This window comes from Muntiacus reevesi, chromosome 3, assembly GCF_963930625.1.
Source record: "Muntiacus reevesi chromosome 3, mMunRee1.1, whole genome shotgun sequence".
NCBI classification, from domain to species: Eukaryota; Metazoa; Chordata; class Mammalia; order Artiodactyla; family Cervidae; genus Muntiacus; species Muntiacus reevesi.
The window spans coordinates 132201845-132214024 of NC_089251.1; the positions used below are offsets into that span (position 1 = coordinate 132201845).

General features: G+C 49.8%; 1 protein-coding gene and 1 non-coding gene across 2 annotated transcripts in view; both read left to right on the forward strand.

The window, feature by feature from the left end:
- The window catches only part of MARCHF4 (membrane associated ring-CH-type finger 4), a 113648-nt gene that overhangs the window by 85826 nt on the left and 15642 nt on the right, over nt 1-12180 (forward strand). Inside the window, exons 2-3 of the mRNA XM_065927665.1 lie at nt 2028-2183; nt 7739-7931. Coding sequence (XP_065783737.1) covers nt 2028-2183; nt 7739-7931 — 349 coding nt within the window. The remainder of the gene's footprint in view (nt 1-2027; nt 2184-7738; nt 7932-12180) is intronic.
- On the forward strand, nt 1789-1861 carry TRNAY-GUA (transfer RNA tyrosine (anticodon GUA)). The gene has a single exon. It is a non-coding gene; the product is annotated as a tRNA-Tyr (tRNA).

The window sequence follows — 12180 nt, forward strand, 5'->3', positions numbered from 1 at the left end:
GAGATGACTCCCTGTAGAAGGTGGCTTTGGAACCATCATGAAGACAGAAAAGCAATTGGACAGGTATACCAGGTGCAGAAAAACACTCTAGACCTCATCCAGGCTGAGGGGTAGTCTTTGAGTGATAGGAGTTGAAGTGAAAGGAAAAGATGATTCCATGCATCTTGGGAGAAAAGGACTGTTTCTACAGTCTACAGCAAAGAGCATGACTAAATACACAAATAAAGATCTGTAACTAATAGATCAGAAGCTCCTGTGCCTGCTTATTCTAAGTTGGGAACAAGTTGGATTTCTCGAATAGTGAAATCCCCAAATTCCCAGGTAGATCAGTGGATAAAGAATCCGCCTGCAATGCAAGATACGCAGATTCGATCCCTGGTTCGGGAAGATCCTCTGGAGAAGAAAACGGCCACCCACTCCAGTATTTTTGCCTGGGACATCCCGTGGACAGAGGAGCCTGGCGGGCTACAGTCCATGGGGTCGCAAAAGAATTGGACACCACTTGGTGACTAAACCACCATCACCAAATTAAAAGGGACATGGCTTCAGTGGCCATATCGCAAACACACCAGCATGGCGCTTAGGGAATGGGGCTGCACCTGGCAGCCTCTGGGTCCTTCGACAGGAGTGAGGCAGAAGGCATCTCCTTTAAAATAGATGAGTTGGGGGAGGGAGGGCGTGGGAAATGAGGAAGGGGGCCTTGGGATGGGTCAGAAGGGAGCAGAGTTTGGGGAGTTGGGTGGGACCCACTCCTAAAATCCCTGAGAAGATAAATGAAGGCACTGGTGGACAGGAGTCAGGAGGTAGAAATGATGGGCTCTGAGCGAGGAGGGAGAAAGAGGGGAAAGGGAAGGGAGGAGAGAAGGGAGTGAGGGAGGCCCTCTGGGGCCCGCAGCATCAGGACCAGCAGGGAGTGGTTATGCGGTGTGTGGTCATGTGACACGTGGTCACAGGCGGCTCCGGAGACTGAGTCCAGCCCTGCAGTCCACAAGGAGCCTCAACTCTGGCACTGTCTTTGTTTCCATGCTTTTAGCGAAGCCTGCCCCAAGCTGGGCTTCCCAACCACTCCCAGCCAGTCCCAAGGAACATGCTGAGAGGGCCCCAGGCCTTCAGAGAGGGCATCTGCTCAGCCTCCTAGGTCCCCAGGATCCAAGCCTGCCACGTTTTTGTCACTCTGGGACCAGGGGCAAGAGGCCTCACAGAGGGGATCTGGGTCTCTATGGGCTGTGCTGCAGAAGAGTGAAAAGGCTCAGGTCCAGAACTCCAAAGCCAGGCCAAATGACCTTCATGACGTGTATTCAAAGCTTGGGTTTGCTGTTGACATTTGACTACGGGGAAATTTTGCATAAACACTTGCCTCCTTGGAACACAGATTCCACATCTGCAGCTGATGATGGCTGTCTCTTCAACCCGCCAATCCATTCCAGTTCCTGCCAGCTGGCTTCAGTCACAGTGTGGCCTGTCTGCCCCTGAGAGCATTTGGGTTTGAGACCCCTGGCTGTACCTTTAAAGAGAAGTCTACCTAGGCTGACACCCACTTTGGATGGCAGAGAGCTTCCGTGGAGATCCTCTCACTCATTTTCATAGGAACCCTAGGACTTGGGCAGTACCGAGTGGGAGCCAGGAGCTCAGAACTGTTAGTTGAATTCACTGAAGTTGGGAACCTGGAGCCCAGGCCTCCTCCCAGCCAAGTCTGTGGTCTGGCCTGGCCAGAGACATGGAGGGTGGGGGGAAAACCAACTCTGACGGCAAACTCTCCGCCCCTTCCCTCCATTGCTGAGGTCTGGCTTCCTGGTGGCTGAGATGGTAAAGTGTCTGCCTGTAATGCAGGAGACCTGGGTTCGATCCCTACGTTGGGAAGATCCCCTGGAGAAGGAAATGACAACCCACTCCAGTACTCTTGCCTGGAAAATCCCATGGATGGAGGAGCCTGGTAGGCTACAGTCCATGGGGTCGCAAAGAGTAGGACACGACTGAGCAACGTCACAGGATCACTGGCTCACCACCCTCCGCCTCTCTCCCTGCAGGGGGAGCTGCTGAGCCCGTGCCGCTGCGATGGCTCGGTCAAGTGCACGCACCAGCCTTGCCTCATCAAGTGGATCAGCGAGCGGGGCTGCTGGAGCTGCGAGCTGTGTTACTACAAGTACCACGTCATCGCCATCAGCACAAAGAACCCTCTGCAGGTACGGCCGCGGGCTGCCCGCTGCGCGCTGCGGCGCCGGCCGGGCTTTCCCGTACCCCCTGAGCTCCGGGGCTTTGGAGGAAGGGAAAGAGACGGGCCAGGCGGGCGAGGCCGAGGATGGAGAGCGGGCAGGAGGGCAGGGAAGAGTTTTTGTGTTTTCTCTTAAGCCTTAGCCAGAAGAGGAGAAAGGGGTGGGATCAAGACACAGAAATAGAGAAGGAAACATGCAGAATCAGATGGAAGAGAGAGAATAAGTGAGTTCATGGATAAATGAATGGATAAAAGAAATCAGAAACAAGAAAATGGAACAAGAAGAAAAGAGAGGGAGGGAGGAAACAGTAAGAAAGAGAGAGCAGAGGGTGCAAAAAGGCAAAGAGGCAGGGTGGGATGGTGAGGAGAAAGACTGTGATGAGGTTCAGGGCAGAAAAGAAGAAATGAGAGTAGAGACTGGATGGTACGTCCCAAACTTGACGGTGCCTGGAATCCCAACAAAACGCAGGGTGGGGCCTGATGGTCTCCATCCCAACAAGCTGCCCAGTGATGCTGCTGCTTCTGGGCCACAGACCACACTTCTTATGACAAAGGGACCAGAGAAAAACGGAGACGAGACACGAGAGGGAATCAGAGGAAGGGAAAAGACAGGGCAGGAAGGGAAAGGGAGAGAATATAAAGAGTCCATGAAGGTCAAGGGCAGGAAGACCAGGGCTCAGGTGGGGTCTGCGGAATAGATTCACACGGGACGGGGCTGTCAGTTCAGAGGCCCCCACGCCCCCCACGGTCCTCCCAACCCCTCCCACCCTGCCCTGAGACATCTGTCATCCCCAGAAGAGCTGACAGCCCCTGTGCCACCTCGTATATCTTCCAAGTCACACAGCTCCCCCCTGCGAGGCACACACACAGAGAGAGGGCGCTTTGCTTCTGAAAATATCTGCACATAGACACGGTCAGCCAGTGAAGCTGCCACGTCATCAATTAGCCAGCATGCTGGCGAGGATGCGGGAACTCCAGCCGCTTGACACAGTTGTCTCTCTCCTGTCCGAAGGGGTGAGAGAGTCAGTGCTGCTGCCCCAGCAGAGCTTGGGGATGGTGGTGGGCTGGGATCTCTGCATGGAAAGGCAGCTGCAAACACCCGGAGCTGCAGTGTCCTTGCAGCGGGGGCCAGCCCGGGGTAGGGGAGGCATTATTGCTAGAAGGGAGCCTTAGAACCCCTAGGCACCTCAGTCATCCTGATGGTGCACCAAAGAGTCAGAATAAGAGGTGCCTCCCTGTGCGCTGGTTCCATCCTCAGCCATTCATTTCAAAATCTTGACATGTCTTAAAATAGCAGTGTCTGATTCCAGGCCCAGGGGTGCGTTAATTCTTCTCTTCTTTCTCAGCCGATTCAAGTCTTAGAAAAGGGTCAGAATCTAAACCCACCAGCCTGAGTACCCCCTGGCTGTGTCCTTGGCTTACAAACAAGCATCAACCCTTGACACAAAAATGGAAAAAAACATTTAGGGATAACTTTTTCCTGGGGGTTTTTGTTGTTCAGTCTCTCAGTGTTGTCTGACTCTTTGAGACCCCCTGGAGTGCAGCACGCCAGGCTTCCCTGTCCTTCACTACTCATGTCCTGTTGAATCGATGATGCCATTCAACCATTTCATCCTCTATTGCCCCCGTCTCCTCCTGCCCTCAGTCTTTCCCAGCATCAGGGTCTTTTCCAATGAATCTTTTCCTGGGAGTGAAAGAAAAGAAAAGATTATTCTAATCTCTAAGTACCTTAAGCAAATGGCAATATTGACATTACCTTACTACTTTATTCTTTATTCTTAAGTTATTACTTAAGAATAACCTTGTCTTTATTGTGCCCAACTTTGTCCTTTATTGCGCCCATCTTTGCATGAAATGTTCCCTTTCTGTTGTTTTCCTCTATTTCTTTGCATTGATCACTTAAGAAGTCTTTCTTATTTCTCCTTGCTATTCTTTGGAACTCTGGAATAACTTTATCAAGTTACTACTTAAGAATAATTCTTAAGTTACTAATTAAGAATATATTTATTCTCAAGCTACTACTGTGTCTTTAACTGTGAGTTTCTAGTCATTGGAGATTCTGATTCTGTTACTTTTGGATTGTGACTGGACCTCATTGCATTCAGTGGTGTGTGCTCAGAAAATGCCATTTCACCCTTCCAGATAGTACCAGAAGAAGGAAGTAGTCTGGACTAGCAGCAGTACTGTGTGGTTGTGGCCCAAATTGACCCAATTGCATGTCTTGGGCTCCTCAGTCTCAGCCAAGTGTGAAATGACTGCCTGCTCAGCCATGGTGGGACAACTTCTGATCCTCCTCATTTGTGGTAGAGGATGGAGCAGGCAGGCCTTTCCAAAAGAAAGTAGAACAGTGGATGGGGCACCGGGGCTAACTCTGCTGTCAGAGAGGGGAGGTTTCTTTCAAGTCTCTGATGTCTCACCTCTTGGTTCATGATCCCATAAAACATTCTGAGAAACAGTGGGCATGACAGCATATTATCTCAGTGACCCTCTGCAAGCTCTGTTTCTAGAAAGAGCTCCTAAGAAAGGTGGCATTTCAGTGTAGCCCTGTGGTCTCAAGTCTCTGTGGGTGCCTCTCATCCTCTTTGCTGCATCAGAACTGCAATTATATTCGTGAACATTTAATTAGTGCTTACTGGGGGCCAGTTGTTTTAAGTGTTCACATATATTATTTAATACTAAAAACAACCCAATGCAATGGATACTATTATCATTCCCAATTTACAGATGAGACAATGGAGGCACAGAGGGGTCAACAATTTGCCTGAGGTCACTCTGGTGGAGCAGGGTTATATCCAGGGGTCTGACTCCTGAGTCTGGCCCTTCACCTCTACCCTACCTGCCCAGCACAGAGTTTGCTAAGTATGGTTATGAATACTCCTACCTTGCCATACATAACTGTATTTTTGTTGAAAATATAAAGAGGAATAGAAATGATGGGAGCAGGTACCCTTCAAAGCTCTGATTAGTTTCACTTAATTCTCACAATACTCTAGGAAACAATTATCTCCACTTTTTGGAAGTCCTGATAATTTATTGACTTCTCCTAGGTCACACTCCATGAGTTGGAGCAGAGCTGAGCTAGGGTTGGATCACCTTGCTCACTGCCTCTTCTTGTTATAAGGAAAGAATCATCTGTCTTCATGCTCTTGCCCCTTGGTCTCTCCATTTGCTGCACTGAGGGGCACGGAGAAGTCTCTGGATGCTGTGATCAGGAGCTTGCTGCGGATGAAGAAGCTCCGGGGATCCAGTGGGGGCAGAGCCTGCTCCCTGGGGAGCCCTTCCCCATCTCCCTGGGAGACCAGAGAGCTCCCCGTCCTCTCCTTTCTCCTTGTGGCTCTGCTCCCCACATTGCTTGAGCCTCCCATGGGGCAGACAGGAGGGAAGCCTTGGGCATAACACCCCATCCTGCTCTTTCTTCTTCCTGCTTCAAATCGTAGTTGGGGTGCTGTATGACTTCCACAAGTGGCTTGGGGCTGGTAGGAAGGACTTTAGAGATTAAGGGGAGCTTCCTCTGCCTCTCCATTTGGGGTTTTTGAAGCCTGGAGCAGAAGAAGGGAAGGGTGTTGATGTCATAGAGGTAGAAACAAAAAGCTCAATCAGGAGCTCTCTTCGCAGACAGGGAGGCTGGCTCTGGAAAAAGCATCTGCCCTCTATTAGGGGAGTCTGTGGGATCAGGCCATCTTCTGGAAAATTCCTGTTATGTGTAACCCTAGGCGGGTGGAAAGAGCAGTGGAAAATGTAAAGGCCCAATTACCTGTAACAGGATGCGATCTGTATAATTACATGCAAAGTCTGATGTCGCACATCTAGATGAGCAAGCAAAGGTTTTCCAATAGTTACAGCTCCTTAGGGGCCACTGGTCAGTTCCGGCTGGAGCCAGAATCATCAGTGCTTCCATCTAGGCCGTATAACGTGCAGGGAAGGCTCACTGTTGGCAGAAGGAAGGTTGTCCACCTTTTCTGGGGAGTTCTGACATGCCTTCTGAAATGCCTACTAGGCACTCTCTGCAGGGCATTACACAAACTGCTACAATCAGGGGATAGTCCTTCCTTCCACCTTCTGAAGGGCTTCCCAGGTAGCACAATGGTAAAGACTTTGCCCTCAAATGCAGGAGATGTGGGTTTGATCCCTGGATTGTGAAGATCCCCTAGAGAAGGAAATGGCAACCCACTCCAGTATTCTTGCCTGAGAAATCCCATGCACAGAGGAGCCTGGGGGCTACAGTCCATAGGGTCGCAAAGAGTCAGACACAACTGAGCATGCACATATGCCACCTTCCCAAACCTGATCCTGTCATTTCCCTGCTGCAAAGTGGGCAAGAGTATTGTGTTTATTCTTACAAAAAAATTTTTAAAAGTCTTTGCACATTCTTTAGGCTCCAGTGTGGTCTTCCTTCCTTTCCCAGTTGTCTTACCCCACTCCCTGCTCTCTGGTCTTCTTCCAGGTTTTCATACTTACCCTGCTTTCTTCTGTCACAGGGCCTTTGCACATGCTCTTCGCCCTGCTGGACACATATGCCTCCTCTCTTTGTCTAGTAAACTCCCACTCAACTCATTGCTTCCTTTAGGAAGTGAAATCCCCTATCATAGGCTCTCACATGTCATGATGGATTGCCATTGTAAATAATCATATGTCTGTCTGTGTCCTCTAAATGTGAAGCTCCATGAAGGCAGAAGTCTGCCTGTTTTTGCTTACTGCTTTATATTCAACACCTTAGCAGGTGCACACACAAAACCCCTATTACATATTCATGTAAGAGCATGAATAAATCCCAAACTAAAGTCCAACTCATAGCTCATCTAGGCTGGTGCTACCTGGATCAGTCATAGACTCATAGGATTTCAGAGTGGAAACCCACCCACACTCTAGCCTTCAATCCATCCATCAATATAGCTATTAGCATAGTGCTTTTCTGTTTAAAAAAAAAAAAGAAAAACACAGAAATTTCAGTGTTCGTACACAGTCAGTGAATTATACTGTTTTTCTTCTCCCTCCCTGACATCCTGTGGCCTCTCTTTGTCTGTTGAATTGGTAATCTCTATCATGTATATTAAATGACATGCCAGGTGTTGTTGTAGAAAACAAGCAAAAAAAAAAAAAAAAAAAAAAAACAAGGCCTGTGCCCTCTTAGCACCTATTAGTGAGAAAATAATGTGTTGCTCAGAAAAGAATATTCTGGGGACCTGGAACACCACCTACACTCTGCATTTCCACTTTCTCCTTCCCAGTTTTCTGTCTGCATCATAATCAACCACAAGGACTTTCCTTCTCAGCCTCGCCTACCCAGAGCCCCCTCCCGGAAATGACTTCTGATCATTTGGTGTGATATAGGTTTCTTCCACATCAAAAGCACAAAGTTAACACTCAGAAACTCGCAAAAAGAGCCACCGTATCACACGTTGGTAAGCCCTGGTTTAAATCCAGAGGTGAGAGGCTGGGCAGCAGCAGGAGGAGGGGATGTGGATGGGGTGGAAATGGGGTGAAGGCGTGCAGGCCACCACTGACCCGCCATTCTCTTCCCTGCAGTGGCAGGCCATCTCCCTGACAGTCATCGAGAAGGTTCAGATTGCAGCTGCCATCCTGGGTTCCCTCTTCCTCATTGCCAGCATCTCTTGGCTCATCTGGTCGACCTTCAGCCCCTCAGCAAAATGGCAGCGCCAAGACCTCCTCTTCCAGATCTGCTATGGGATGTATGGATTCATGGACGTGGTGTGCATAGGTGGGTCTACTGGACATGTGGCTTCATGGACGTGGTTTGCATAGATGGGTCTCTGGGATGTATGGATTCATGGATGTGGTATGCATAGGTGGGTCTCCTGGACGTGTGGATTCATGGACGTGGTGTGCATAGATGGGTCTCTGGGATGTATGGATTCATGGACGTGGTGTGCATACGTGGGTCTCCAGGATGTGTGGGTTCATGGATATGTTGTGCCTAGGTGTGTCTCTGGGATGTGTGGATTCGTGGACGTGGTGTGCCTAGGTGGTCTCCAGGATGTGTGGATTCGTGGACATGGTGTGCCTAGGTGGGTTTGGAAGCTCATCTCTATAGCAAGTGGGGAGCCATGTGCTGGTGAATTAGACACATCCCCCAGGGTCCCTCCCTCTTGAAGGTCAAAAAGGTCAAAGCAGAGATGGCACCAGGCTCAAGATTTGTGAGCTCAAGAGGGGCCATGGCTTAGACTTGAGAGGTGTGTAGGGAGTAGGAGGAGGCAGGACAAAGACAGGAGACTTCAATCTTTCCCAGGAAACTCTGTCCTGCCCAGTTGAAGATGAAAATGAGGAGGTTAGCCTCTAAGAATATTTGAGAAAAGTCAGTTGGTCAGTCTACCTGCCTTAGGCAAGTTGTGGAAGGCCTCTTATCCGTTGTGTACCACAGCTGCCAAGTCAGGACAAAGGAGGCCCATACATTTAATTCCATTCTCTTCACAGCAAAATGCCCAGAAACAGTCATGATGACACCTTGCTCCCCTTTTTTGTTCGGCTTTCTTTAAAGCCTATTAATACCCAAGATTTCTCTAATCTAGTGGTTTTCAAAGTGTATGTAGTTCAGGGGTTCCATGCACTACTTCAAGAGCCACTTTAAGGCGTGGGGAATGAGATGCTGTACAGACGGGCTCTGAATCCTCATCCCTGCTTCACCCCTAGCTTCTGTACTTTCATCGATTTACACATGTGTCTGTTCCCAGGTAAGGCTTTGCTTTAAAGCTTTCAGTGTTTTAGAAGAAGGTTAGACTCCCACCACTGTAAGTTCCTGCTTGCTCCCCTACACCATTCCCAAGCATATGTTCCCTTCTCTCCCATTACATTAGGCTGGCTGTTGGAGGTTTTTGTTTTTCCCAGCAGATGACTATGGCTGTCAACTCTGGAGTCTTCATCCAAATGACTGGGGAGGTGGGGAATGGCCCTGGTTTTCTCTGAGTGAAGGAAGCACGATGAAGCACTGGTCACACCCGCTCAGGTTACCCCCCTAGGCCATAGTGCCGACAGCACCGGAGCTCCACAGTGGTCCTCTCTGGGTGTTAGTTTGGGTTTCTTTCAAATAGGCTACACTGTTCTGTTTGGCAAGAAAACGTCTATCAGCTAGAATTGGGCTGAGAGGGTGTTCATTTTCTTCTGGGTCCTTTAATATTAGGGATCACAGAGGATTGCATACAGATTACAGCAGCCAGAGGCTAGTGATGCTGGAACTTGTAAACCTGTCTCAGTGTCTTGCTGCCTCTCCATGCTGGCTAAACCAGTACGTCAACTCCTGAGTTCAAGAGCCTTTTCATTATAGCACCTGGGCAGTGAAAGAACCAGACTGCCCAGGCTTGGAGGCCTATAGAAGAGAGAGGACTGTGAATGGGGAGGAATTTGACATTGAGGCATTCTAATTTAGTTTCCTTTCCCACCAGACTCCCTTCCTACCCCTGCTGAGGCACGAGTTGTTGATGCCAAAACCCAGGTGTGTCTCCATATGGAGGTGTGTGGCTCTGGCAAGGAGGGGGAAGCAGTGGAAGCCTTCCTGTGGGGCCCTTCCAGCTGCCCTTCATTCTCCTTCAGGCGGGTCTTTGATGGGTCCCTGGAGTGTGCGTCTGTGAGACACATTTTCCTGTCACGTGGTGTATTAGTCAGCTTTGGCTGCAATAACAAACAGCTCCGAAATTGCACTGCAAGCATTTATGTCCCGTTCACAGGTCCATGAGATGATTTGGTTCTGCCAGGCTTGGCTGGACTTAGCTTCTGAGATTGCGTTGGGCTCAGGCCTGAGTGTCTCCTTATGACGGGGCCCAGGCTAAAGGCGCATGAACCACTGGGGTGTAGTCTTCCCACCAAGTGCAGGAGCACAAGAGGATGAGTGAAACTCACAGAGTTTTCGAGCTTCCACTCAGTCCTGGCACCATGGCCCTTCTGCCCACAAGCTATGGGCCAACGATGTCACCAATAAGCTCCTGCTCTGGAGGCCAGCATGAGTGAGAGAGAGCAGCATAAATTCTCTCTCCCAATCAGGGCTCCAGAGATTTGAAAACTGGGAGAACTGGACATAGAAGAGACTTGGTCATGGGACCAGTCAAGACAACCCCTTTGTTTTGAAGTTGAGAGAACAGGGGGCCCACAGAAGGGAAGTGACCAGCTCACGATTGCTCAGCTGGGACTAGAAGCAAGGTCTCCCAACTGGCCATCCAGGGCTCCTTCTATTACCCTCTTGCATCAGAGAGCAGGGCTCCTGCAGCAGCACCGGGAAACCCACAGATGCCGCCTGAGAGTCCCAGTGCACATGGGCCCATGTCCAGGAGAGGCCCTCCTGGCAGGCTGCACCCCGTGGCTCTGAGCCCTCCAGCACCCCCACTCTGGCCCGCCTGGTGCTCTGGTCTCTCCTCCTCATGGTGTCTCCTCTGAGGAGGGCTCCTTGGGACCGTCTCCTTCCCTGTCTCTTCCTTGGCTCCTCTATCTGCCTGCCTGCTCCCCAGCCTTGGCCCGCTTTTTCTCCCATCTTGTATACATGTGACCCTCAGTCACTCCGATTATGGGAAAAGCAGAGTGAGCCAAATGCTGAGAGTTTTCACGTTGTTTTCCTTCCTTCCAAGCCTTCAGGAAAACATCCTTCCCAGGTGCACAGCCCCACCATGAGCTATCCAATCATCTGGTCTGACAGCCAGTGACTGCTTGGAAACCATTATTAGATGGGAAGGGAATGCATAGGGACCCTCATCTCTTTTAGTGCCATCCAAAAGTGATCACATACATTTATAGTTAGACTATCTCACCTTAAAAGTTTAAAAGGGAGTAATATGTGCTCTGAGCTTTCCTGGTGGCTCAGTGGTAAAGAATCCACCTGTAATGTAGGAGACCTGAGTTTGATCCCTGGGTCAGGAAGATCCCCCTGGAGAAGGAAATGGCAACCCACTCCCGTATTCTTGCCTAGAGAATCCCACGGACAGAGGAGCCTGGAGGACTACAGTCCATGGGGTCACAAAGAGTCAGACACGACTGAGCAACTGAGCACACACGTGTGCAATATGTGCTCTAGATAAGAAGGAGGGAGGTGACTGGCAGGAGCTGGAGTGCATAGATGCTTGTGGTGGTTGCGATGATGATGATTTTGTTGATGGTGATGATGACCAATAGTAAGGTTGATGGCTTTAAGGATGAAATATAAGTAACAGTCATTTCCCTGCTGTGTTCTGGCCAGTTGGGGAGAAACACATAGCATTGTACAAGTAGATGTAAAAATAGCTTTTTAAGGGCTCTCTGGAAGGGAATATCGGGTGGCATCTCTTTATTCTTAGGCTCAGCTAGACATTCAGGCTCATGGAACTACCAGGGAGCGTGTTTGGCACCAGATTCATTTGGAGGACTATAGACAGGAAGCACAGACTCCTCAGGCAGGTGCAGCTTACTTCTGCAGGTGAGTCCTCACCTGTTGTAGTTCAGGGCTAGTCTCTCAGCCCCCAAGTGATAGCTCAGAAACAAGGAGATGAAATCCACGGCAGTGCGTCCCTCTTGGCCCAGTTTTCAGGGTCCCCACAAAAGTCAGACATATTCACAAGAGTCAATGGACTAAGAAAGCCCAGTGCTACAGCCTCCCAGCAGTATTCATAGTAAAGCACTCACCAGTTAGGGGTCACCTCCAACTTAGGACATGTTACAACCCAGCTGATACTGCAGTTTCATCAGATTTCCAGGAGAGACAAACCAGAATGCCAACACGGCCTGTTCTTACAGAAGGAGAGTGTGCCATCACACGCCTCTTTATCCTTGGGGAAGGGAAAATGAGTGTAGCCCTGTGTTAGCTTAACAGGTGGAGTAAGAAAGAAATTAGAATATGGTGTTCCCTGGTAGCTCAGTGGGTAAAAAAATCTGCCTGTAGGGCAGCAGACGCAGGTTTGATCCCTGTGTTGGGAAGCTCCCCCTGGAGAAGGAAATGGCCACTCATTCCAGTATTCTTGCCTGGAAAATTCCATGGACAGAGGAACCTGGTGGAT